This window comes from Carettochelys insculpta, chromosome 12 (genome assembly GCF_033958435.1).
Source record: "Carettochelys insculpta isolate YL-2023 chromosome 12, ASM3395843v1, whole genome shotgun sequence".
Lineage (NCBI taxonomy): Eukaryota > Metazoa > Chordata > Testudines > Carettochelyidae > Carettochelys > Carettochelys insculpta.
In genome coordinates, this window is record NC_134148.1 from 46,071,006 (window position 1) to 46,094,590 (window position 23,585).

Genomic DNA, 23,585 nt, shown 5'->3' on the forward strand with positions numbered 1-23,585 from the left:
AAACCTACAAGTGGCAGGCTTCTCACAGCCTGTTCAGAACTCCTTTATCAACTGTGTCCACAGAAAATTATGGTTCTCTTTATTTCAATAAGTTAATACATGTAGCATCTGACCCAGTACTGCAGTCAAAGGTCTCAGGGAGGCAGTGCACAGGGCAGAGCTAATAGCAAAGACATTCAATGAAGTCCCAGCAAGAGAGTCATCCTCCCTCATTCCCTTCCCAAAGCACAACGTGGTCCAGTGGGAGAGTGGCTAGTTGGTGAGGGTGATCAGCGCCTCCACCACGTTCCCCATATGCTCCCGTAGACTGCGCTCTGCTGCTGCCCGAGAGATCTCCATCTCATTCATCTGCAAGGAAGGGAGCCAAGATGAGAGATGCTGCACCACAGCAGCGGTCACACAAGATTAGTGCAAGTCACACAGCTGCTACAGAGTTCAGCTACTGTTCCTGGCCTACTACAACACAATACAGCCCTGCACTTATTTTAATGACCAACACTGATTAAATAAACTGGCTGAAATCTGAAAGTGCCTTGCTCCAGCCTCACTTTCAGCACCAGTTTCCTTCCATACTCACAATCAGTTCCAAATCTTCTTTCTTAATTGTAACCTTTGCCAGTTCTTTTTCCCTGTAACAAATTGAATCAGAACATAAAGCACCATCCTCCACACACGCTTCAGACCAACTCAATCACACTTGTAAAATATAAAACCAGAAAGCTTGCAGCAACTCCTTGCTGAAACAAAGTCACCAGTCCTGAGACTAGGCTTGGGCAAGTAGAAAGCTTAACCAGAAAAACTATCCTCTATCCCAAGGCACCTAGAGGAAGATTTTGCATGAGCAGAGCAAAGCAAAGTCATCCATCACTGGACTGAACTGATCGGTAACTGAAAGGCTTGGCTTGGCATGGGCTAGAACAGGGGTGTCCAACCTTTCTTCATCAGGGCCACAGCCATTTTTTACATGTTCTGGGGCTCAAACACAAAATAGCCCCAAACCACCTCCCCCCAGGCTTAAACCCCTCACAGTACCAAACGTCCCCAGGCTCAGACCCTCCGCAGCCTCAAACCGCCCACCTCAAACCGTTTCCTGCCTGTCCCAGGCTTAACCCCCATTACAGCCCCAAACCCCACTCACCCCAAACCCAGGATTAACCCATCCAGGAGATCCATGTGCCAGGGCAGCTCTATGTTCTGGCTGCTGGGGCTCTGCCATGATCCCTGCACCCCACCCCTGGGGCTGGCTGCAATTCTGTGCTCTGGCCACCGGGGCTCTGCCCCAGGTCGCATATCCCAGCTAGGGCTCTGCCCCCAAGGCTGAAAGCAGCTCCACACTCTGACCACTGGAGTTCTGCTGAGGGCCCTGTGCCCCAGCTGCTGGGGCCCCAGGGCAGCCAATCTTTTAAATATGGCACCACTGCTGGCTGTGTGCACTGGATTCTGGCCCATGGGCTGCCTGTTGGACACCTCAGGGCTAGAATTTTCTGAGCTTCAGCTCTGAAGAACCTCTTATAACCCACAGTAACAAATAAGGCTGAGGCTTAATCTGTTGGTGCACTAAGCCTTGCCAAATTCTACGCTACAAAGACAGAAGAGGTGCAGAGAGCAGTTACCTCTCTTGTTTTGCTTTCTGCTCTCTGGATCTTCGGTCTCCAATCACTGACATGGCCTAGGCAGAAAAAGCAGGAAATGTCATGTCTAGGGTCTTAAGAAGTCAGTGCTGTCACGACAACAGCACTCTCAGGCTGAGTTTATCGCCACCCTGGTGCACACCACACGCAGCAGCCTCTGCGGCTAGAATCTGAAACCACTGTGGGCTGATGGAGAAGAGCCCCAGACTCCCCAGGGGCCCCCTGTCCTAACCTCTGGCAGCTTCTGCCCCTACAGCCTCTTGTACCCTCTCCCGTTTCAAAACTGATTGTGAAGGAACCCGAGCCCAAGTCCCGGCCCCGGCCCCCACTGACAGCCCCCAGCCCCGGCCCCCGGCCCCCACTCACAGCCCCCGGCCCCCACTGACAGCCCCCGGCCCCTGCCCCCACTGACAGTCCCCAGCCCCTACTCCCTCGGCCTTGACTCCCTGCCCCCACTGACAGCCCCCAGCCCCGGCCCCCTGCCCCCACTCACAGCCCCCAGCCCCAGCCCCTGCCCCCACTCACAGCCCCCGGCCCCCACTGACAGCCCCCAGCCCCGGCCCCTGCCCCCACTCACAGCCCCCGGCCCCCACTCACAGCCCCCAGCCCCAGCCCCGGCCCCTGCCCCCACTCACAGGCCCCTGCCCCCACTGACAGCCCCCAGCCCCTGCCCCTGCCCCCACTCACAGCCCCCAGCCCCTGCCCCCACTCACAGCCCCCAGCCCCAGCCCCGGCCCCTGCCCCAACTCACAGCCCCCTGCCCCCACTGACAGCCCCCAGCCCCGGCCCCCGGCCCCCACTCACGGCCCCCGGCCCCCACTGACAGCCCCCGGCCCCTGCCCCCACTGACAGTCCCCAGCCCCTACTCCCTCGGCCTTGACTCCCTGCCCCCACTGACAGCCCCCAGCCCCGGCCCCCTGCCCCCACTCACGGCCCCCAGCCCCAGCCCCTGCCCCCACTCACAGCCCCCGGCCCCCACTGACAGCCCCCAGCCCCGGCCCCTGCCCCCACTCACAGCCCCCAGCCCCAGCCCCGGCCCCTGCCCCAACTCACAGCCCCCTGCCCCCACTGACAGCCCCCAGCCCCTGCCCCTGCCCCCACTCACAGCCCCCAGCCCCAGCCCCGGCCCCTGCCCCAACTCACAGCCCCCAGCCCCTGCCCCTGCCCCCACTCACAGCCCCCAGCCCCCACTGACAGCCCCCAGCCCCTGCCCCCACTCACAGCCCCCAGCCCCAGCCCCTGCCCCCACTCACAGCCCCCAGCCCCAGCCCCTGCCCCCACTCACAGCCCCCAGCCCCTGCCCCTGCCCCCACTCACAGCCCCCGGCCCCCACTGACAGCCCCCAGCCCCAGCCCCGGCCCCCACTCACAGCCCCCAGCCCCGGCCCCCGGCCCCCACTCACAGCCCCCGGCCCCCACTGACAGCCCCCGGCCCCTGCCCCCACTGACAGTCCCCAGCCCCTACTCCCTCGGCCTTGACTCCCTGCCCCCACTGACAGCCCCCAGCCCCGGCCCCCTGCCCCCACTGACAGCCCCCAGCCCCTGCCCCTGCCCCCACTCACAGCCCCCGGCCCCCACTGACAGCCCCCAGCCCCTGCCCCTGCCCCTGCCCCCACTGACAGCCCCCAGCCCCTGCCCCTGCCCCCACTCACAGCCCCCAGCCCCGCCCCCCAGCGCCCCGCCCCCCACACCGTCTCCAAGTTCGAGCTCTGAATCTCCTTCTCCTCCGCATAGTCCGTGACCCGCTCCAGGTCCGCGGCGCCGCTGTCGTGTTTCCGGGGCTTCTCGGCCGGCCGCCCCCCGGCCCCGTCCGCGCCGCCCCCGGCCCCGTTCTGCTCCGTCTCCAGCTCCAGCTCCACGTCCCCCTCCGCCGCCATCGCGCAGCCGCCAGCACTTCCGGTCACGGGACCTGGGCCACGTGCGGCGCGGAAACCAACGAGAGGCGGCTGCGCAGAAAGCGGCGAGCGCCCCCCTCGGCCGGGAGGGGCACAGCGCTGCGCTTGGCCATTGCTGTAGGACCTACACAAACCCTGTCCCGCGGGCACCACCTACGTCAGACCTACGTCAGGAGGCCGCCCAGGGGGCAGACAGCCAGTGGCCCCACAGCCCAGGTCACGGGTGTCACGAGTGCTGCGGCTGCCCCCTCCTGCAGCCATCCTGGCCCGGCCATGCGCTTGGGTCCGGGGGCTCCCAGCGCCCCACGGCGAAAGGTGCCCCCGCGCCAGCCTCCCTGACCCCGTCGCCACCTCTGCACAGGCCGGTGGCCTCTGAGGCCCGGCGAGAGGCAAGGGGTTGGGGCGCCGTTGGCTGGGGTGTGGAGGTCTGGCTGGCCCCAGCAGCTAGAGCATGGTGCCTTGGCTGGCTTGGGGTGCAGAACCCCAGCTTCTGGGGCATGGAGCCCCAGCCCCATGGTTCAGAGCACCATCCGTCGCCAACATCTGGAGCGTGCAGCCCGATTGGCTGGGCTGTGAGGAGCTGACCCAGTGGCACAGAGCCCATCCAGCCCCAGCTGCTGGAATGTGGAGCCCCAGCCCACGCCGGGGCACTGGTGGCTGGGCCGTAGAGCCCCGGCTGTACCTGGTGACTGGATCATGGAGCACTGGCATCTGGAGCATGGACCTCTGGCTGGCCCAGGGTATGGAAGCCTGACATCTGGGGCATGGAGCCCCAGCTCCGTGGGGTGGAACCCTGGCCAGCCCTGGGGCGCCAGCAGCTGAGGTGTGGAGCTCCAGCTAGCCTTGCAGCTGGAGCATGTAGCCCCAGCAGGCCCAGGGCATGGAACCCCAGTCTCTGGGAGGTGGAGTCCTGGCCCTTGGCATGGAGCCCAGGCCAGTCCCAGCATCTGCACCATGGAGCCCCAGCAGCTGGAGTGTGCAGCCCCGGCTGGCCTGGGGCTGCAGAGCCCTGGCGGCTGGGGCGTGGAGCTGTGGACAGCCCCAGGGTGCAAAGCCCCAGCAGCTGGGGTGTGGAGCCCAGCTGGCCCTGAGATGGGGAGCCTCAGCTGTCCAGGGATGGGCTGCCAGCTGCCCCTCGCTGGCTCCCCTTAGCTGGCTCTCTGGACGAACAGCCACTGCCAGCTCTGTGTGGAGTCCAGGTGGCCCAGGCGGACTACTGCTACCCTGCTGCCATCTCCTCTTGCCAGCTCCCTGGGTGGGCAGCCACCCCTGGCCCTGGCAGGGAGCCACTCCTTGCCCCTGTGAGGCTACCAGCAACCCTCAGGAAGACATCTGCCACCCTCTTAGGGGTCAGAATCCATAGATTGTGCACCACTGCTCTAGAATATCTGTCAAGTCTCTTTAACCTGCATTCACAGAGCAATTTCCCCCGGCCCAGAACTGCTCTTCACACTGTTCTGTGAACCCTGCTAGTCCTGCTGGACTCTGTCTGCGCCAAGGTGACCAGTGCCGTGCACAGGATCCAAGGCCACTCCAGAGATGTGCTCCATTATTCTCCATCCCAGTCCTTCTGCACTCAGACATAGTTGCTCCTGGGAGACAGCTGTGCCCTGAGCAGGGGTTTCACTTACAGGTTGTTTGGATCCTCTCCCTTTCTGCATTGACACAACCTGCGAAGTTATAAGAGTTTCCTCTCCAGTGTACTTACTTTGCACTGATCTTGGAGCGCCTGGTGCTCCCCGTCCCTTGGGCTGCAGGGGTGCAGGAGGACAGCTGGCACTGCTAAGGTGATGGATGTAACAACGTGAAATGGTGGCTGCTGACCCTGGGCTCAAGGGTGTTGGTCCCTGACCCAGGGCGCTGATTTACGGGCTGTTTCTCGAGTGCTGATGCAGGACCTCCACTGGCAGCTCACAGGCAAGCAGTGTCTGTGTCCTGTTCTGCAGGGCTCAGCAGGCACAGGCGCAGCAGGAGGCCAAAAGAGGCTCGCAGGCGTAAGGGCCTCCTGCACCGCCTACCTGCTATGCACCCAGCAGCTGGGGCCATTGCTGCTGGCAGGAGTAGGCTTCTCTCCAGCGATTGCTAATCTTACTATTTCAGATGGGTAAGAAGGTTAAGTAGATTGATTTGAGTTCCAATTAATCACTCTTGATGCAAGACAAGAGTCATCCAGAGATCATGGATGAACCGAGTCTAACAAGCCTCAGCCAATCAGAGGCTGCTGCCTAACTGGCTTCCCCACTGGGTAGTTTTTCCCAAGCAGGGAACTGCTGGAAGCATTTGTCAGTCTGCCCCTGTTCTCCAGAGTTGCATGCATAGTAGGACACTCAGGCCCTGTCATCCTTCACCTGATGACCAGGAAGCTGGAGCAGCACATCCGGCATCTCCACAGGGGAGCTGGTGGATTCCAGCCTGTAGAGGGGATGGTGGCCAGCTGCTGGAAGGCCCAGGTAAGCAGAGCAGGAGCCACTAGGTATGGGGTGGGCACACCCTGCTGGCAGGTACAGGGCTCATCTCGGAACCCCCTCCCAGCTGATTGCAGACCTAAGACACCGCAGCCACTTCTGGGGGATGTCCTATATGGTTTCTGGCACAGCCAGAGAAATCAATCCAGGGTAACTTTGCTTAAAATCCAGGCTACTTACAACCCCAGGCTGGGATTTCCTTCTCACTATGGCAAATCCAACCAGCCACAACAGCACCTCTGCCAGCCCCACTGGCCAGCCAGAAGCCACACAAACAAACCCACAGACTTCCCAGCTGCTCTACCAGCCCAGACCAACAACCCCCAAATACAGGTGAGCAATTGTTAAACCTGTTTCACCCAACACCGCACAGATTCTTCCAGCCCCAAAAGGGCCCAGCTCCAGCCCCAGCTCCCCATCAATATATGCCTGGACCTTACCCAAAACGCCGCACAAAAGCCAGATCCTTAGATCTAGTATCTAAGGGCTTATTAATGAAAAGGAAGGAGCAGGGTCAGAGAGACGCATAGGTAAAGCGATACTCTACACGCGTCAGTTATAGCTGCCGGTGCAGCCTGCGATGTTATTTGCTGATTCTTGAAAGCCTCTGAAAGTCCATTTCAGGTTACATAGATCTAGTTACTGGAGCATTGTAGATCCAGCCCACTGAAGTCCACATGCTGAGACATGGACCCTGGGAAACCACAGAACAAAAGTTCCAAGAAGGATACTGCTAAGTCCACTACATCCCTTTGAGGGACGGGCCCCCAGTCCAGATAAGCTTAACTCATGAGGACTGAAGAACAAAGAAAGTACCTGCCAGGGCCCATTGTTCGGCCATAGGGTTTGCCTCACCACCTGACGCGGTGGGTCTCTGTGCTGAGTTTCCATTTGCTGCAGTCCCAGAAGGAGAACCTCACCTTCACGACATGGGTATTGGCCGTCTGGGCCTTTGCTCAGTCTAACATTGCTAATACAGGTACATAGCTAAAATCTACACCTTCACCTACAGACATGACACAGTCAGACAAGCAGCACACCTGGACTCAGGGTATCATCGACTTTCCTTGGACACCTCACACAGCCCCCAGCACCATATTTAGGGCCAATAACCACCCTGGGCATTAAAATGGCTTCCAGACCCAATATAAAAATCCAGTCACTAGAGAGGGGGCCATGGGGTGACTTTTCTAATAGCCATGCAGCAACAGTGCCCAGCTGGTGCAGGCTCACCCAGATGGGGTTCTGGCCTGGATGCCATGTGATAGGCACCACTGCCAGGTGCAAAGCCTCTGGCTTGTTCAAAGCTCACTATTCACTCATCCACGCTGGGCTGGCTCAGGGCTGGCACTCAGGGAAGATTACCAGTGTGGCAGAATTGAGCGTGCCAACCCTGCTTCCTGCCCTGGCTACACAGGGAGGTGTGGCTGGGCAGTTGGAGGAAGAATGCTGCCAGGGTAAGGTAGGAGGTGGGGCCAGCTCTGGGCCCTGGGGTAGGCGGCGCCTAGGTAATATGGTGGGATTCCCGGGCACAGCTAAGGAAATCAGTCCAGGTGTCTTTGCTTAAAACTGGGCCACTCACAGCCCCAAGCTGGGATTTCCTTCTCACTAACGCACATCCAACCAGCCACCACAGCACCTCTGCCAGCCCCACTGGCCAGCCAGAAACCACATGAGCAAACCCACAGATTTTCCAGTGGTTCTACCAGCCCAGACCAACTGCCCCCTACTCAGATCAGAGGTTCTTAAAACCTCTCACCACACAGATTCTTTAAGGTGCCAAAGGGTCCAGGCATAGTCCCGGACAATATACACGTGGATCTTACCCAAAACTACATGCAAATGCCCAAATCCTTCAGACGTAAACATCTAAAGGTTTATTAACAAAGAAAGAAAGAACAGGGTTAGGGAGAAAAATTGTTCAAGCTGAGTCCTCGAAGTTTCTGAAAGTCCAGCCCATGTGGGGTACAATTCCAGGTTACACAGTCTTAGTTACTGGAGAATTGGAGATCTGGTGAGCTGGAACCAGCATGCTGGAACAGGGAACCTTGGAACAGGAACCAAGATGGACACTGCTAGACCCATTTTACAGTTTTTCCTGTGGCAGGAAGAAGTCCTTTCTTCTTTCCATCAGGTGCTGGAGGGTCAGGGTTACCTGACCCCGGTGAGTTGCTGTGGCAAACTGCCATTGGCTGTTGGGCATGCAAGCACACCCCAGTCCACATACATAAGGTGTGGGATGGACGTCTGGGCATCTGATTCCCATCGCATTGCTTAGCCCAAAGGCACCTGACGCAGGTGGGCTGTCACCCTGGGGTGCGTCCCAGGAGAGGAGTCCCACGTCCCTGAGATGTGTGTGGCTGTCTGAGCCTTTGTGCAGCCCATCACCCTGGCTGGGCTGCTGGGGAAATCACACCTCCTGTTGTGACTCTTGGCACGAAAACATTTCTAATCCCGCGACAGCGCTAAAATCTGTAACTCTGCCCACCAACGTGATACAGGCATGTGAGTAGCACATGTAGATTCAGGGCACCCTCAGCTTTCACTGGACACCCCCCCGGCCCCCCTCAGTACTTTGTCTCAATAGATTTAGGACTGCTACTTTTAAACCAAAGAAATTTCAAAAATCAAATGGAGAGAGAAATCTCTGAGCTGCAATTTATTTGCACCTTTGACTCCATCAGCCAAGGATTAAATAGAGGCTGGGAGTGGCTGGCCTCTTATAAAGGCAGCTTCTTCTGCCCTGGATGTTAACATCTCCACATTAGACTCTGACAATGGGCCACATCCCCTGTGTGATCTGACTTGTTTTTTCTCCTCTTTTGATACATACTACTGATACTGGGCCATTTTCACCCTGACTGAATAGACCCTGTCAGCTCTGGCCCTCCCTCTTACCGGGACCCCACTCTTTAAATACCCCTCTGAAACCCGCCCCCACTCATGCATCTGATGAAGTGGGTCTTTTCCCTTGAAAGCTTATGCTACAAAATATCTGCTAGTCTATAAGGTGCCACAAGACTTCTTAGCGTTTGGAGTAAAACTGGAAAGTTGTGGTTAGCTAGATCTTCACCAACTATTTTGCTGAAATTTTACTAATCAATCCTAACAAAATTCTCTAACCAAGCACCCCCCACCATCTTAATTAATTTATACCTAGCAACATTAATTATGTAACCAACAGAAACGATCAAAAGACCGGACAGATTTCATGCAGACAAATAATAGAGATGTGAGAGAACCACAAAGAAGTGAGGATTTCCCAATCGTAACTATTGATAAGTGGGGCCTTGCTGGGCAGAATGCTATCAGCCTGTTTTCTGTAGCCCCCCTTCATTAGCTGGTGCCAGTGGTATGGGGTCTCCTTCCTACCAGCCAGGTGGTCTGTTGTTCTAATGCAATGGAGCTGGAAGGTGAGGAAGGCTGTGACTTGCTGCCCTCAGGGAATGGCTGTTGCTCTCCTTCCTGCCTGCAGACAAAGGCTGGAGGGTTCTGGCTTTACAACATGGTTGCAGGAAAAGGTCCTATGTGCACACTCCCATGGAATGGCAAGTGGTTAAACAACAGGAAGCAAAGGGTAAGAATACCCAGTGAGTTTTCAGCAGGTGGAGTGTTAACTAGCAGGGCTGGGAGAAGGGGCCTGTACTGCTCAACATGGCTAAATCCCTGGGCTGTGAGTTCAATCCTTCAGGGGGGCATTGTGGGATCTGGGGCAAATAGACTCCCTTTTTTAAAAAAAGGGATGGTGTTTGGTCCTGCCAAGAGCGCCAGGGACTGGACTTGATGACCTCCTGAGGTCCCTTCCAGCCCTATGAGATGTGTGTATCTTCAGAAGTCATCTAGAAAAAGGGATGAATGGAGAGGGGGCAAACAGTCCCACACAGCTAACTGCAGCAGAGTGAAAAGCAGTACAAAGAAATCGCACAGGGCAAGACAATAGCAATGGAGCTCAGTGGGGGAAAATGTGAAGTGATGTACATTGGTCAACAGAATCCCCACTGTAGCTACAAGGAGGGGTCTAAATTAGCTTGTCCTACTCCAGAGAGAGCTCTTGGAGTCCATGGGGAGAGGTCTCTGAAAACATCTGTGCTATGTGTGCACCAGTCAAAAGACCTGTACCGAGTAGGAGCCCTTGGGAAACGGAGAGGCCAGAGAGTGCCCTATTGCCGCTGTGTAAAGGTCTGGTCTGCCCACAGTTCGATTATCGTGCAGTCCTGGTTGCCCCATCTCAAAAGGGTGATTTGAATTGGAAAGGGGACCAAGATGGACAACAACAACGAGGAGGGTCTGAAACAGCTGCCGTGTGGGGAGAGACTGGAAAGGCTGGGGCCAGACAGCTCCGAAAAGAGGTGGTTAAGGGATAGTGTGACGGAGGTCTAGACAATCACGACTTGTGGAGAAAGGAAGGAAGGGATGTTATTTACTCCTTCACATCCCATAAGAACAGGGGTCAGCCAATGAGGCCATGGGGGGCAGGTTTCAGACAAATCAAGGGAGCACTTCTTCACACGGTGCGCGCTCAGCCTGCGACACCCTTCCCTGCGGGATGGGCAGCCCAGCTCAAAGAAGGTGGAAGCAGCTCCTGGAGGGCAGGCCCTTGCATGGCTGCTGGCCAAGGCGGTCAGGGACATACCACACGCTCTGGGCATCCCTGAACCTCAGCTTGCCAGTGGCTGGAACTGACAGGCTGGAGCACCTGTTCTGTTCATTCCCTCTGGGGTGCCCGGCCTTGGCCACTGTCAGCAAATAGGATGCTGGGTGGACCTAGTCTGTTTGCTCTGTGTTCTCGCTGGCCACAGCCAGGCTCCCAGCTGGCCAGGCTGCTTGGAAATCCATTTGGGCTCTTCTCTCTGGCCTTTGTCTGGCAGGCCCCATGAGAGCTGCTGTACCTGGGAGCCCTGCCTCTTGCCACCTCCTCCTGCAGAGCCCTGCTGAGCTCACGAGGAGGCCCAGCCCCTGGGACCTCCATGCTCTTGTGTCAGTGGCTGTCACAGGTGCCCTGTTGGGTCTCTGGATCCCAGTGCTGGTAGCTGCCCCATTTGTACCCTCCACACAGTCAATGCCACACACCCCTCAGGCCTCGGCTTGGCGCCAGAGCAGCACGTTAGCCCTTTTGCACCCACTGGGTGGCAGCACTGAGCAAGCGGGCACCAGCTGCACCCATTGGTCCTACAAATCTCCCAGCCGGCTCCCACTTTGTCCCAGAGCCGCCTGGACGCTCGGAAGGCAGAGCTGCTTTGCCAGGAGCCCGTCAGCAAAGCTTCAGCAAAGGCAGACAAGCAGCAGCACCAGTCACGTGCCACTGCTTGCACTCTCTGCCTCCCAGAGCTGCTGCATTGCTGGCCCCAGGCAGCCCCTGGGGAGGCCCCCGGGGGGGGCAGGCTGGATCAGGGTAGGGCCTCCCTCCCCTGCCAACAGCTGACTAGCAAAGGTATCAAAGCTCCCGGGGGAAGCCAAGGGGTGCCCAGCCCTCTGCCTGGCCCCACTGCATTGAAGGTGCTGGGTGATGCACCTTCCTTTTCCCTCCCTGGGCCACACTGCCTCGGCCTCCTGGCGGGTCCATGACAGCTCCTGTGGGTCCAGCCCATTCTGCATGGGGACACCGGGCACAGGAGGGGCCGTGTGGAGCTGGGGCTTGCTGTGTGGCCTGAAGGGCTCTTGGTTTGCTGTCCATGGCCCATGGGGCTCGGGCTTAGGCGACCGGGGCAGGTCGTTCTCTGCTGCCTGGCCTGGCCTTCTGCATAGAGAGGCTGTGGGCAGAGCACGAGACACGAGGCACGTGGGACAGACCCTCCCCATCTCCACAGGAGGTGAATCTGGCAATCCTGAGCCAATTAGTGGGCCTAATCCCTCCCAGCGCAGGGAGCTGGTGGGGCTGAGGCTCATCCTGGGGAGAAGGGCTGTGGTGGAGAACTGTCCCGGGCAGGGGTCTGGATCAGCGCCGGAGGCTCAGGGCAGCTCCTGTCTCTGTGTAGTCCAGCTGGGGACAAGGAGCCTGTGCAGGCCACGTATCCCATCAGGAGAGCCCTGAGCGTGGACCTGCCCTGCAGCGCTGCCCCAGCGCGCCGCAGGAACAGATGGCCAGACTGGCCAGAGCCTCCCAATCCCCCACTAATCCCTCTGGGGGAGCAGCTCAGTCCAGCTCCCCCTTGACGCTCGCCTTGCAGCCGGGACCTGGCCGGGGAAGACACAGGAGGCAACAGCCTCTGTGCAGCCCCATGAGCCTCTTCTGGGCCAGGACAGCCCCTTCCCGGTGCTGGTGCCGAGCTGAGACAGCCCTGAGCCTGCCTCCGTTCCCTCCCTGGAGGAGCAGAGCCGCACGCTGCAGCCAGCCCCGTCCCTCCGCCAGATGCTCAGGCGCAGCCCCCTCCGCAGCTGCCTCATGAACTCGCTCGTCTACCAGGTGAGCCCCTGTGGCCCTGCCCCAGCGCCCCCCTCCAGGCCTCTCGCTGTGCTGGGGAGCCCAGGCGGCAGAGTCCCCTCCTACCGGGGTGGCCATCCCGTGGGGCAGGGCCGGGCCCAGCTCTCTTCCTGACAGTAGCTGGGGCCTGTGAGTCAGGGCTCCTGCCAGAGCTGAGCTGCGCCATCACCCCAGCAGCCTCCCCTGCTCTCCCTGAGACGGCCCGGGCAGCCGCAGCGCAGCCCGTGGGCAGCCGAGGCATGCGGGGCTCTGCTCTCTCCTCCCTCAGGTCTGCTGCTGCTGTGGTCCAGCCCCCTGTGGCCTCTGCTGCCCCTCCTGCCCCAGCATTAGGGTGCGCACGGGCAGCCGCACGCTCTACGCGCTCTTCCACGCGCTGGCCTCCGCCGCGTGCTGCCTCATGCTGTCCCGCTCCGCCGCCCACGCTGTACAGGAGCAGGTGAGTGGCCGGCCCAGGCGCGGGGGCAGGGTTGGAGCGGCTGCTGCTGGCCCCAGGCAGGGTCTGGCTCCGCCACACTGCATCGCCCTGGCCCTGGGCAGGAGTGGCCCAGCATTCCCCAGGCTGTCTCTGGGGCAGGCAGGAGCACCAGCTGAACTTTCCCTGGGATTCCCTCCTTGCAGGTGCCTTTCTATGCCCTGCTGTGCAAGAACCTGCCCCAGGGCATGGACTGTGACATCCTGGTGGGCTACTCAGCGGTCTACCGGGTTTGCTTTGGCACCGCCTGCTTCTACCTGGCACAGGCCCTCTTCCTGGTCAACGTGAAATCCAGCAGCGACTTCCGTGCCCTGCTGCACAACGGGTAAGAGCCTCCCTCAGCCCATCAGAGTTGCTGCTGCTCCCTGCAGGAAGGGTCTTGGGGCAGTGGGGATTTTTTTTTTTTGAATCCTAGAGCTGGAAGGGACCTCATCTAGTCCAGCCCCCTGCTTCAAGCAGGATCAACCCCCACTAAGTCATCCCAGCCAGGACCTTGTCAAGCCAGGACTTAGAAACCTCGAAGGATGGAGAATCCACCACCTCTCTAGGCAACGCATTCCAGAGCTTCCCCACCTGCCTGGCGAAGTAGTTTTTCCTACTATCTAGCCTACACCTCTCCCTCTTCAACTTCAGACCATTGCTCCTTGTTCTGCCATCTGACACCACTGAGAACAGTTTCTCACCCTCCTCTTTAGAGCTCCCCTTCAGGAAGTTGAAGGCTGCTATTAAATCACCTTTAAGTCTTCTCTTCTGCAAACTAAACAAGCCCAAATCCCTCAGCCTGTCCTCATAGGTCTTGTGCTCCAGACCCTTAATCATTTTTGTTGCCCTTCACTGAACCTGCTCCAGCAAATCCACATCCTTTTTATACTGGGGGGCCCAAAACTCGGCACAGTATTCCACATGTGGCCTCACCAGTGCCGAATAGAGGGGTACAACCTCTCTAGATCTGCTCGAAATGCTCCTCCTAATGCACCCCAGTATGCCGTTAGCCTTCTTGGCTACAAGGGCACACTGTTTTCTCATATCCAGCCTTTCATCCACCATAACCCCTAGGTCCCTTTCCATCGTACTGCTGCTGAGCCAGTCGGTCCCTAGCCTGTAACAATGTTTGGGATTCTTCCGCCCCAGGTGCAGGACTCTGCACTTCTCCTTGTTGAACCGCATCAGATTTCTTTTGGCCCAGTCCTCCAATTTATCCAGGTCCCTCTGGATTTTCTCTCTACCCTCCAACGTATCTACCTCTCCCCCTAGTTTTGTGTCATCTGCAAACTTGCTGAGGGTGCAGCCCAGTCCCTCATCCAGGTCATTAATAAAGATGTTCAAGAACACTGGCCCCAGAACTGAGCCTAGCGGTACTCTGCTTGAAACCGACCACCATCCAGATACTGAGCCATTGACCACTACCCGTTGGGCCTGACCGTCAAGCCAGCTTTCTATCCCTCTTATAGTCCAAGGATCCAATCCATGTTTCCTTAACTTATGGACAAGAATGTTGTGGGAGACCGTATCAAAAGCCTTGCTGAAGTCAAGGTATATCACAGCCACTGACTTCCCCATGTCTACAGAGCCTATTACCTGGTCACAGGCTCTCAGGTCAGGGCCATACTTGGCCTGTGTGGTCCCTTGGGGCACCCCCTTCAGTGCAACAGCCCCTTCTTGGGGAGCCCACTCCCTCTCAGGGAGTCCCTGCACCACTTGCTGCCTCCAGCATGCCCATCTCTGCTGTGGGCCCCTCGCAGGTCACTCTGCTATGGACTCCCAGCACATCCGGATCCGTGATGGACTTTTTCTCCAGATGGGCTTTTTCTCCAGAGCAGAGCCACTCTCAGTTGGCATCATTCAGGATGTTATCGGCACTGAGCCCAGCACAGGACCTCTCCAGCCTGTTGACCTAGCTTCTCTAGCACCGCAGGGCTGTGTCTGCCCTGTAGACCAGGGGGCTCTGCCTGATCCCTCTTCCCAGTCCTGCAGTCTCCTTCTTCCAGCTGGCCTCCCATACCCCCTCTCCCACAGCTCCGCCTCTGCCCTTGTCTTCCATCCAGGTAACCAGGGTTGCCTGGATCCCCCTCTTCTCCACCTCTTTGTCTCATCAGTCCTTTGTTTTCCCCAGGCTGCAACCAGCTGTCCAGGTCACAGAGCTCCTCTCTGCACACCCCATTGTCCTTCTACTGGCCAGAACCAGCTGTGCCATCCCAGCTAGGTCCCCGATCACCAGGGCACCAGACGCTGGAGGGTTCTATTTTGTGCTGGCCCCACAGCAACAAATTCCCTCTCCCCTCCTTTTGTTAAACCAGTAACATGCAGGGACGCTGAGTGCCACCCCCACCTGCAAACCCTGAACCCTCGCAAGTCCCTGCACTCCATCAAAGGGACTCCCTCACTGCCCATCATGATCATCAGCCTCCTCAACAGTCAAGGGCTCAGCGCCCATTGGTGTCTGACGCCTCCCTCATCATTTTCTACCATTTTCCCCATCCAGAGTGGGGCGGCTCAGTTTCTGTAGACTAGCTCTGCACCAATCTACGATATCATCTACCCATTCTCTGTGGGGTCTGCCCCTCCTATTCGAACCAGCTCCCATGCCGAATAGCAGGGTCTTGATTTTTCATTCGTCGTTCATTCTGCAGATATGCCCGAATAGCTGTAATTTCTGTTGTATAACCTTCTGCAGCAGGTTCTCTTTCGGCTGTATCTTCCTGTAGAATTCCTTGTTGGTGACCTTCTGCATCCATCCAGTTCTCAGGATCTTTCTGTAACAACTCCTCTTGAATGCCAATATTCGTCTCTTTGAATCCTTCATTGTCACCCATGTCTCACATCTGTACAACATGCTACTGAATACACACGTTCTCAAGACGCTCAGCTTTGTTCCTAAGCTAGTCGCTTTGCTTTTCCAGATCTTATCCATCACCTTCAAACTCGCTCTTGCTTCGCTATTCTGAACACCATTTCCTTCTTACAGTCTAGATCATACGTTATGTTGCTCCCCAGAGACATGGACTTCTCTACGTTCTCTAGTTTGATCCCATCTGTGCTGATCTTCCTTGTTATATCCTTATCTCCAAACACGAGTGTTTGTTTTATTGATGTTCATAACCGGTCTGTATCGCTTCCCTTCCTCCTTTAGCGCTTGCCCCGCTCTTGCCAGCCTCTCCTCGTCTTCTTCAATAACTATATCATCCGCCAGCCTCAAGTTGTTGATTCTCATCCCGTGCACAGATATCCCTTTTGCCTCTTCCTTGATCTTGTCCATCGCTCTCTCTAGGTGCGTGATGAAGATAATCAGTGATATCAGATCTCCTTGTCTTGAACCTCAACTTGTTCTAATCCAGCTTCCCGACTCTCTGCACTTTCTCACCACTGCCTCTGCATTGTTGTTGATATCCTTCAACAGCCGTATGTCTGCTATCCACTCTGTATGACTCCAACTCCGCCCAAGTCACTTTCCAATCTAATCTGTCGAATGCTTTCTGAAAATTGAGGAAGCAAGTGTAGAAATTCTTGTTCTTTTGTTGAGCTTTCTCCGCTATCAATCTTAGTGCCAATACCTGCTGCACGGCACTTCTGTCTTTCCTGAACCCCTCTTGCTTATCCACTAGCTGGTCTTCTGTCTGTGATCTCAGTCTCTCTGTCAATATCATCATCAGCACCTTGCCTAGATGACTTGTTAGGGCAATCATTAAGAACAAAAAAACATAAGAATGGCCCTTGTTGGGTCAGACCAAAGATCCATCTAGCTCAGCATCCCGTCTGCCGACAGTGGCCAGTCTCCTGCCATCCGTCTCCAGCCTCTGACAAACAGAGGCCAGGGACACCAGTCCTACCCCCTTTTAATAGCCTTTTATGGACCTAACCTCCATGAATTTATCTTGCTCTTCTTTGAACTCTCTTATAGTCCTGGCCTTCGCAGCCTCCTCTGGCGAGGAGTTCCACAGGTTGCCTGTGTGCTGTGTGAAAAATAACTTTCTTTTATGAGTTTTAAACCTGCTACCCATTAATTTCATTTCATGTCCTCTAGTTCTTGGTACCCTCTAGTTCTGTACTTCTTGCACTCCAGTGTGCTTCCTTTCTTGTGTATTGTATAGGATAAAGTTCTGAAGTGGGCCATGGTATTTGCTAAGAACCACTGTTCCAAAATGTTTTTTCAGGGAAGGTCTTGAGCAGATGCTGTAGTTTCTTTGTGTATTCCTCAGTGTGATGCTCGGACAGAGGCCTGTAGAATGTGCTATTGGAGAGTTTCCTGGCAGCTTCCTTCTGGTAGTCTGTCCTAGTCGTGATGACAACAGCGCCTCCCTTGTCAGCTTCTTGGATGACAATGTGAGAGTTGTGTCTGAGGCTGTTGATGGCGTTGAGTTTTGCACGGCTGAGGTTATAGGGTAAGCAATGCTGCTTTTCCTCAATTTCTGCCGGTGCACGCCAGCGGAAGCATTCCACCACGCCATCAGGGGCTCCTTTACCTGCACATCTACTGGTATAATATACGCCATCATGTGCCAGCAATGCCCCCCTGCGATTTACATTGGCCAAACTGGACAGTCTCTCCGTAAAAGAATAACTGGACATAAATCAGACATCAGGAACGGTGATGTACAGAAGCCTGTGGGGGAACATTTCAATCTCCCTGGACACTCAGTGGCAGATTTAAGGGTGACAGTTCTGAAACAAAGAAATTTCAAAAATCGAATGGAGAGAGAAATCTCTGAGCTGCAATTTATTTGCAAATTTGACTCCACTAGCCAAGGATTAAACAGAGACTGGGAGTGGCTGGTCTCTTACAAAGGCAGCTTCTCTGCCCTGGGTGTTGTTAGCTCCCCATTAGACGCTGACAAAGGCTCACATCCCCCTGTCTGATCTGACCTGTTTTTATTTCGTTTGATAAGTACTGTTGATACTGGGCCATTTCCACCTTGCTGAGTAGACCTGGTCAGCTCTGGCCCTCCCCCTTTACTGGGACCCCACTCTTTAAATACCCCTCTGAAACCACCCCCCGCCCCCATGCATCTGACGAAGTGGGTCTCTGCCCACGAAAGCTCATGCTCCAAAATATCTATTGGTCTATAAGGTGCCACAAGACTTCTTGTTGTTCCAAAATGAAGTCTGGTAAGCACCCCCCAGCTCCACCTGCCATCTGGGGAGGTCATCCCAGCTAGTGTAAATAACTCCCTAGGCAGCCACATTCCAGGAAGGGACCCTGCGGGGAAGGGAATTGGACTGTAGTTAAAGTGCGATTGACACGATTCTTTCGCTGCCTTCTGCTTTGATCCTGCATTGCCTGCTTGCTTTGATTCTGTAGAGATAACACCAATAGTCATGTCCACGCAAAGATTCCATCAGGATGCCAGATGAGACATCACCGCTTTACACATCCATGTATTACAGACGAGATATCACCACTTTACACATTGGTGTTGACAACTGCACTCAAAGGACTTGCTGTTTATAGATAAAATGCTCTGTAAACGGCACACAAACTCTCTGTAACTCCCAGATTGTTCATTAATTCATCTGGATCGCTCATTGATTGTTCATTGACTATGCTCATTTCCTTACTGTCTGCTCCTATTCTTTCCTCTGCCTATCAGCTCTCCATACAACCAATCATAACTCGATGCCTGTCAGTGCATTCAGAAACTCAACCAAGTTCAGAATCACTCCACGAGCTGGTTGTAATAAACCTTTGTTGCTTCACACTTATTCCAACCATTGTCACTAGCAGTTGTTCATCAGAGGAGATTGGAGTGTGAAGGCTGGAACAGATAACGAAAGTTGGGAGAGAGTCATGGGAAGGTTTGGCTACGGAGAAAGAAGCGAATGAGGTGAGAAACTACTAGAGTTTGCTACAGCATGAGATGGTGATCTGCAACACAAGAGTCCAACAAAAGGACTGTAGGAAGTGGAGATGGCGATCGAATGATGGGAAGTCCAAGAACATGATAGATATGATTTTGATATGAAGAAGATGGGTAACATCAATACAGCAGTGCCGAATTTTACAAGATGCGGATATAGACTCGGACCACAGTCTAGTGGTCACAGACATCAAGATGAAACCTCACTATCCCTGGCATGCAAATTCTGCCCCCCTCAGAAGCCCCCCTTCATCACAGGGACTCCCTGACTTCCTCCCCACCCCAGTCACGTGACCAGATTTTTGTATGGGGTCTGGAAGCCATTTTCTGTGCCCTGCGTGGCTATTGGCCCCAAGCGTTGTGCTGGGGGCTGTGGGAGGTGTCCAATGAAAGCCGATGATGCCCTGAACCTGTGTGCGCTACTCACACGTCTGTACCGCGCGTGCAGGTAACGGTACAGGTTTTAGCTCTCTAGCTGTGTTAGAGAACGTTTCAGTGCTGAGCTCCACCACGGGAGGTGTGACCTCAGCCCAGCCAGGGCATTGGGCTGAACAAGGGGGTGGAAACCCGGTGCTCAGACACCGACCCCACATTCTGGGTGCTTGGGACGTGTCGGTGGGATTCAGCCCAGTGGCTGAGTGACCTGAACTGAGACAGAGGACCAGGTCCATCTCAGAAATGTTAAACTGGCTCCTGGGATTGACCCAAGGGCAGTTTGCCACCACAGCCCCCCCGAGCCAGGTGGGGGCGACCCTCAAGGGCGATGGGAAGATGAAGGGGACTTGGTCCCTGTAGAGAAAGGGAACACAAGAGACAACTACAAGAGGGGAACAGTGGTGTGGATTTGGCAGCGGCCAGCTTGGATCCTTTGTCTTTTGGTCTCCAGGGGTCCATGTCCCAGCAGGGGGACCCCAGCCAGCCCTACACTGCCCCACTAACTGAATCTACGTAACCTGAAACGCGCTTTCCGAGACGTTTAAGAATCAGCAAATAACATCGCTGGCTGCATCCATAGTTGTAACTGATGCATGTAAAGTTGATGCTTTAACAATTCTCCTCTCTAACCCTGCTCTTCTTTTGTTAATAAATCTTTAGAATTTAAATCTAAAGCATTGGTGAGTGTGTTGTTTGGGTAAAATCCAAGTATAACTTGACCGGGGGCTGGGCCCTTTGGGATCTGGAAGAATCTGGGCGGTGTTTGGTGAAACAGGTTTAATAACCACTCACCTGTATTTGGGGGTTGTTGCTCTGGGCTGGTGTATCAGCTGGGAAATCTGTGGGTTTGCTCGTGTGGCTTCTGGCTGGCCAGTGGGGCTGACAGAGGTGCTGTTGTGGCTGGTTGGATTTGCCTGAGTGAGAAGGAAATCCCAGCCTGCGGCTGTGAGTGCCCTGGGTTTTAAGCAAAGATACCCTGGATTGATTTCTCTGACTGTGCCCAGGAACCCCATCCTATTATACCCCCTCCCCCTGCATGCAAACCCTGAACTCCCCCCAGGTCCCCCGTCATCACCAGGACTCCCTGACTTCTGATCTCTGTTGCAGGTTCTGGTTCCTGAAGCTGCTGATTCTTGTGGGGCTTTGTGCAGCAGCCTTCTTCATCCCTGATGACCACTTCCTGCAAGGTACCAGCCTATGACACATCCACAGGACCACCATGGAGCCACTGCCCCAGCAGAATAGCCTGCGCAGAGCCAGCATCCCATTCCCAGCCTAGTCCCTACCCTGGGGCTGGATGGGAGCTGAGATCCCCAGATGAGAATGTCCCTAAGTTCACAGCTGGTTCCTGCTTCCTGCCCATGACTGGCCAGGTGCTAGAGCCTGCCAGCAAAGGGGTCACCACAGAGAAATAAGGCCTGGCAGAGAGCCCAGCTGTGCCCAGATCAGGGTGGGAGCTTGCTCCTGTGTGTAGGAAATAGAGCTGGGAAAGGATAGAAGGGTCCCTCTGCCCCCAGTGCAGAGCCAGAACCTGTTGCTGGGCTAGGCAGGGGTCTGGTGCCCCCCTCGCTCCACTGAGCTTGCCCCTCCAGCTTACAGCTCAGCTGGGCGAGGTAGCACATGGCTAGGCTGGCGGTGACCTGGGCAGCCACTGCTGTGCAGGAGGGGTTGGGCTTGGCTATGGCTAGGCACGTGTCTGACCCTGCTCGTCCTCTCCCCTTGTGCCCAACCAACAGCCTGGCACTATGTGGGCGTCTGTGGAGGGTTTGCCTTTATCCTCATCCAGCTGGTGCTGATCACAGCCTTTGCCCACACCTGGAACAAGAACTGGTGAGTCAGCTGCCCTGGTGCACAGCAGATGTCTCAGCCCTGGGCTGGGGTGGGGTGGGGGCTTCCTGGTACTGTTTTCTGGCTCCTCTGAGCCACAGTTCCTCCCCGCCAACCTCTGGGAGCCTGTTCCCCACAGGGAGCTGGGGGGTTGTACCCAGACACAGCCCTCCACCACGCCCTGCTGCCAAGGATTGGCACAGCCCCTCACTCAGCCTGTTCCGCTCCCCTGCAGGCTGCTGGGTGCATCCCAGGACAAGCGCTGGTACCTGGCTGTGCTGCTGGCCACGCTGGGCTTCTATGCCGTCGCCTCCATGGCCTTCTCCTTCCTGTACAAGTATTACACCCACCCTGCCGGCTGCCTGCTCAACAAGGCCCTGCTTGCCCTCCATCTCGGCCTGTGCGGGCTCCTGTCCTTCCTGTCCATCACGCCCTGCGTGCGGCTCAGTGAGTGCCTTGGACGCGTCTGGCCCCTCTAGGCGTTCCCTGCCAGGGAGGCTGCTGCTGATTTCCGACAGCTCTCTGGGTGGGGGACTGTTAGTGGGGACTGGGCTTTCCCACCTCCCCCAGGGCCGCACCAGGCTGTGGGCTGGGCCTTTGCTGCACCCAAGCGGGGAGGGGGTTGCTTCAGGGTCCAGGAGCTGGACTGCAGCAGAACTGCCCACCAGAGCTTGCACTGTTGCCTGGGTGATACCTTGCGGAACCGATGCCATGTGCACGAGTGGCACCACAAGTGCGTGCGAGTGACACCACAAGTGTGTGCAAGTGATGCGTATGCATGTGAGTGACACCAGTGTGTGTGCGAGCATGTGCATGTGACACCACGTGTGTGTGTGTGTGAGCAATGCTGTGTGTGCACAAGTGACACCACAATGTGTGTCACAAATAACAAGCTGTCCTGTAGCACCTTAGAGACTAACAAATGTCTTAGGTCCTGAGCCTTCGTGGGTAGGATTCACAAGCGCAACACAGTGTATGTGGGTGACACTGCGTGTGCGTGCTGCTGTGTGTGTGTGCAAAACCCTTCTGCCAGGCGGCACCAGAGCCACTGGGGCCGGGTTCAGTATCGGGGGCTCCCCTGAATCAGTCACCCACACAGCTGTGGCTCTGCAATATTATGAGAGGTTCTGGGCCAGCCTGAGAGAACCAACCCTGGGCAATTTGCTTAAAACCAAGCCCCTTACAGCACAGGCTGGAGATTCGTTCTCTCTAAGGCAGATCCAACCAGCCCTCATAGCACCTCTCCCAGCCCCACTGGCCAGCCAGAAGCCACACAAGCAAACCCACAGACTTCCCACCTGCTCTACCAGACCAGACCAACAACCCCCTACTCAGGTGAGGGATTATAAAAAGCAATTTCACCAAATCCACAGAGATTCTTCCAACCCCCAAAGGGTCCAGCCACATTCCCAGGTCAATATGTATTTAGATCCAGAGCAGCGTGCTGGGCCTGTCCTTTAGAATCTAAACTCTAAAGGTTTATTCATAAAGAGAGAACAGCGTGAGAGAGAAACATAGTTCAAGTGGTACGTTACATACATCAGTTACAGTTATTGCCGCGGCCAGCGATGATGGTGCAAGTTACCATTCTTGAGAGTTTCTGACACTACATCCTTCTGAGGGTGAGCCCCCCCAGTCCACACAGGCTTAGTTCATGAAGATCAAGATGGTCACTGCCGGGGACATATACATGACTGGGAAGATTATCTCATCTTCCATTGTGAGTCTCAGCCCTAAAGCTTTTCTAATGCAGCTATAGCGCTAAGATTTAGCACCTTACATACAAACACAGCCCAGACACACAAATAGCATAAGCAGATTCAGTGACTTACCAGCTTTCAGTAGACACTTCATTCAGCTCAATTAGCGCAAGATTTGATGCAAACCTAGTGTGATGTTACTGGCTTTTAAATTAAACATGGCAGCCATTTATGTTACCGTTGCACACAATGGCACCAATTCTTGATGTTCTGGGTAAGATCTAAGTATACCTGTGCATGGGGCTGGACCCTTTGGGGCCTGGAAGAATCTGTGTGGAGCTGGTGAAGTAGGTTTAATAACCTCTCACCTGAGTAAAGGGGGTTGTTGGTCTGGGCAGTTGGAGCAGCTGGGAAGTCTGTGGGTTTGCTCGTGTGACTTCTGGCTGGCCAGTGGGGCTGGCAGAGGCACTTTTCTGGCTGGTTGAATTTGCCTTAGCGAGAAGGAAATCCCAGCCTGGGGCTGTGAGTGACCTGGTTTTAAGTGTGGGGAATGGGGAGCAGGAGAACGCAGTGCTGCTGAAGGCTGGGAGGAATGAGTCTCCCAGAGGTCATCTGCATAAGAATGCAAAAGGTGTGCATGTGTGATACCTTTTCAGGCAAAGCCTAATGGGTAGCAAGTAAGCCATGAGATTTGGTCTATTGTAAACATGTAGTTGTAAAATCACAATTTAAGCTGACACTTAATGCGGGAGTTGTGAGATCTCACCAATGCTCTGGGCTGTTGTGGGGGACAGGGCAGTCGCCTTAGCCGTGTAAGACATTGATTACACAGGGCTCCCTGGTTTAAAGCATTGTGAGAGAGCAGGGGAGGGGTACCGGTTGAGCCAG

At 55.8% G+C, this 23,585-nt stretch overlaps 2 protein-coding genes across 2 annotated transcripts in view; one reads left to right on the plus strand and one right to left on the minus strand.

Moving 5' to 3' along the window:
* Positions 1-56: 56 nt before the first annotated feature.
* Positions 57-3,515, minus strand: HYPK (huntingtin interacting protein K). Its single transcript, XM_075006881.1, has 4 exons — positions 3,322-3,515; positions 1,614-1,669; positions 578-629; positions 57-348 (listed from the first exon to the last, which is right to left on the minus strand). The coding sequence occupies exons 1-4, from the start codon at positions 3,505-3,507 to the stop codon at positions 253-255; spliced, it is 390 nt and encodes a 129-aa protein (XP_074862982.1). The 5' UTR covers positions 3,508-3,515; the 3' UTR covers positions 57-252.
* A 2,361-nt stretch (positions 3,516-5,876) lies between these two features.
* Positions 5,877-23,585, plus strand: part of SERINC4 (serine incorporator 4) — a 28,709-nt gene continuing 11,000 nt past the window's right edge. The window contains exons 1-6 of the mRNA XM_075007125.1: positions 5,877-5,975; positions 12,680-12,847; positions 13,030-13,208; positions 20,278-20,357; positions 20,907-21,000; positions 21,233-21,444. Of these exons, the coding sequence (XP_074863226.1) occupies positions 5,877-5,975; positions 12,680-12,847; positions 13,030-13,208; positions 20,278-20,357; positions 20,907-21,000; positions 21,233-21,444 (832 nt within the window). The remainder of the gene's footprint in view (positions 5,976-12,679; positions 12,848-13,029; positions 13,209-20,277; positions 20,358-20,906; positions 21,001-21,232; positions 21,445-23,585) is intronic.